Here is a 3582-nt window from a genome sequence, read left to right on the forward strand (position 1 = left end):
CTAATGTATTGTTGATATATAAACCAAAAAGGTAGAGCGAACTGCTTTGCTATAGTTAGTTAGAGAAGTGATTTCGTTGCTCTTTTGTGGTTATCGAGCATCAGTTCATCTGAAGTGGCACTTCCTACTGATCAAAGAGCAGAACATAACAAAGTAAAAGCTTTATATTAACTAAGTTCTACTATGATTTACCAGAATTTCTTTAACGTTAATTTTTTTTATATTTTTCTTGTGTTTGGTACATCGCGAAACAGGTAAAGTAGCTTAAGATTTTTAGACATTTTCCATAATATATCATAATTTCCGGAGAATATAATTAAATATGATAAAACAGGATGTAAACAAAATTGACTATAGTCACTATCACGTGATTCACAAAAGAACACAAATTGTCTGTCCAAAAGTCAAGAGAAATAAGTCAATTGAACACTCTTACATGTATGCATGTGTCCATGATTTTTTTATCTTTAATCAGATTTGAACATACGGGTCCGTATACACATTTATACTTATGTTTGTTAGTATATAAGCATATGACGAATAAGGCTTAGATATGTTACTGATGTCAAGAATTTATTTATATTAAATGATAATTTGGTGCTATAAAATTTTATATTGTTTAGAATAGGGGAAGCGAAAAAATTATACAAATTAAACGAGATAATAAATATTGCTCCCAAAAAACCCCAAATAATCATATTTGTTATCACTTCTTCATTTTATCGTTGTATTTGTTTAAGTTAAAAATAATAAGATAAAAACGTTTAAAATATCAGTAGTTGTCCACCATTTTTTATGTATGTGGCCGTACTAGCTGGGTAACATTTCTGTGCGCACCCTGTTTCTCCACTTAAAGGTTTTTGCGGCTACACAGGACGCAGGGGCGTAAATTGGACCGCACAAATAATTTTGACATTAAACAGTAGTAACTGTCAAAGATGGCGGGAAAGAGCCGTTTTATGTCAATCTATGGTCATGAATGATGGATAAGTTAAGATAATACTCTAACTCGTACCAGTTAGGAGAATATTTTTTTACTTTATTGCTGGTTACAATAATAAATAATTATTTTGATAAGAAATATATTTAAAATACCGTTTAAGCTAATTGTTAATGATTAAATGACAACGATCTTATATTATTATTATAATGGACACTAAACAAAGGGTAAATAATTAAAATTATATAAATTATATAAAATTATAATTAGATATAAATCCAAGCATTTGATTTCCTTATTTTATTATCCTTATTTCCTTTCTTAATATTTACAAAATTTGTTGTTGATGTCTCAAAATATGTCTTTTTATAGTATCGAAGGATATCACGTATCAATCTTGGTTCACGATCATCTACGACAAAAAAGTCACGCTATGGTTGAGATGCCATAGAAATTTTATTTCTTAGATAGTAGATTGTAAAAAAACTACTTCTTTCATCTACAATATAAGATTACAAAAGCTATACAAAGAGTAAATAATATGTTTTGCTCTGTTTCAATTTCAACCAGTTTGAAACAACTAACTCAGGACGACAGATTTCGTTTTTATTATAAAACTGGCTGTTGCTCGCGACTTTGCCCGCGTAAAATTAAAAAAAATAGTCTATGTTACTCACAGATAAATTACCTTTCTAACAGTAAAAGAATTTTTTTTTCAATACATACGAAAATACAAACATTTCTTCTTTATAATATCAGTATCCATAAAACTTAAAAATTTTATTAACAATGAGTTGTTTTAAAATCGATACTCTTAAAAAGTTTAAGAAAAACATTTAATCCCGATTATAAGTATTCTTAATTTTTTTTTTCAAGGTGTTTTTGCCCAACATTATTGTATCGTAACTACATTAATTTGTTAAGGTTTTAGCGTACTATTTGTGCAGTTCTTGTTATAATCTTGCAACATTGTATATAAAATCGCTTCTCTTTGCTAATATCTGTTTTAATGTTATTATCGATTGTTTTAATATAGTATTCATTAAGTGGTCTATATCGCGGTTACTAGGCCATAGGTTGAGTAGTGACGGTCAGTTATCGCTAGGTAATTACAAACTTTGATAATTATTTTCGACAGTAGCCTCACCGGTCACCCTCTACCATCTTGTCAAGACGTCGATATCAGTTATCAATACTATTATAATAAAGCGTAAACACACACTTGTTTGTTGCCTAAGATGTCAGCAATTACAGCATATTTTGAGAATAATTTTTTTTAATAAAAAGTCCTACTCTTACGTCACGCTTTAGGCTATATAATTTCACGCCGTTAAACTTAGGGGTAAATATTTTGGATAAAAACCCTAATGTGGGAAAGAGACCGTAAGTTGTTGCCAACATCAAGAAAGCAAGATTGCCAAGGTTGTCATGTCATGTCATAGTGACATTTGCAATTGATAATTTGACAAATGTAAACAATAAAATTAAGTTTTTATAGTTTTATGCGGATGAAGTCGCACGGGAACAGCTAGTTATGTAATATTTTTATGTGGACATAACAATAACTAGTATATTAAAACTTCGATTTCCGTTCGAAAATCGTAAACGTATTGTAGTTAGGTCGTTTTCAATAAGAATAAATATAGTAAAAAGCACTTATCGCTACAATTTTTATGATCGTAGCCTGCGTATGCGTAACTTTAAACGTATTTGACGTCGCCTTGATAATAGAGGTTACGATAGTAAATAATATAATAGATAATAGACAAAAAGTTTAAAATATATATTGGAGTTTACATACTCAACAAATTGGTTTCAATTCATTTTTTTTTTCAAAAAATAATAAATTTGTTTTTTTTTCTTGTGAGGGGTTAAAAAGTGGTAAAACTTGCAGTGACTTACATTCAGAAAAAAGAATAATAAAAATTGTTTTATTTATATATCTTCGTTTCATTTGTGTATCGAATCTATCCTGTGTTCAATAAACTTTCTATAGTCAATGGAAATAATCTCTTTTTTTGCTTAAAAAGATTATAAAAGCCCTCGTATTAACTGAGATTGTAGCGGATTTGTTACTGCATTTAAAATATCTACCATAAGAACATTACAATAGAGGTTATATTTAAATGAACTTACTTGTTGCACACTGCAGTCGGAACCACAATTTACGTCGAAGTGGCCATCTGCGGTGCGATTCTGGAAACGACAAAAATTGTAATAAGTAAAGAACAGGATAAGTTTTTACATGCTTTAATGCGGTTGAAGTTACTTTCTAGAGGTAGGAGAGGATACGGTGCAATCAGCGACGCACCGTGCCCTATGACTTCCGGTGAGCGCACACGCACTGGAGCGTGCCACCGATGTCGCAATCACGTTTATTTCACAAAAAACTTCGCTTTTAAACTGGAAAATCTGAATCTACTTTTTTATGATAAAATGATTTAGATAAGATGACTTGACTTGATCGGTCAGATCGTAAACTATTTTTGTGTTTTCACGGAGGATTAGGATAGTCCGGAAACAAAACCTTAAAAAAGTTTGAACTATGTTTAGATAGCTTTATAACGTAGTTAATTAACATTTATCACTTGATCTAATCCACGTATTATATAAATAAGCGGGAACTCCATTCAACATCCAAA

General features: G+C 30.2%; 1 protein-coding gene across 1 annotated transcript in view; it reads right to left on the reverse strand.

The window, feature by feature from the left end:
- LOC106105664 (proto-oncogene tyrosine-protein kinase ROS-like) overlaps positions 1–3582 on the reverse strand; it is a gene marked incomplete at its 5' end in the record, with an annotated part of 32838 nt that overhangs the window by 25070 nt on the left and 4186 nt on the right. Inside the window, one exon of the mRNA XM_013286088.1 lies at positions 3077–3136. Within this exon, the coding sequence (XP_013141542.1) occupies positions 3077–3136 (60 nt within the window). The remainder of the gene's footprint in view (positions 1–3076; positions 3137–3582) is intronic.

The sequence above is a fragment of the Papilio polytes genome, unplaced genomic scaffold, assembly GCF_000836215.1.
Source record: "Papilio polytes unplaced genomic scaffold, Ppol_1.0 DF822733.1, whole genome shotgun sequence".
Classification (NCBI taxonomy): Eukaryota; Metazoa; Arthropoda; class Insecta; order Lepidoptera; family Papilionidae; genus Papilio; species Papilio polytes.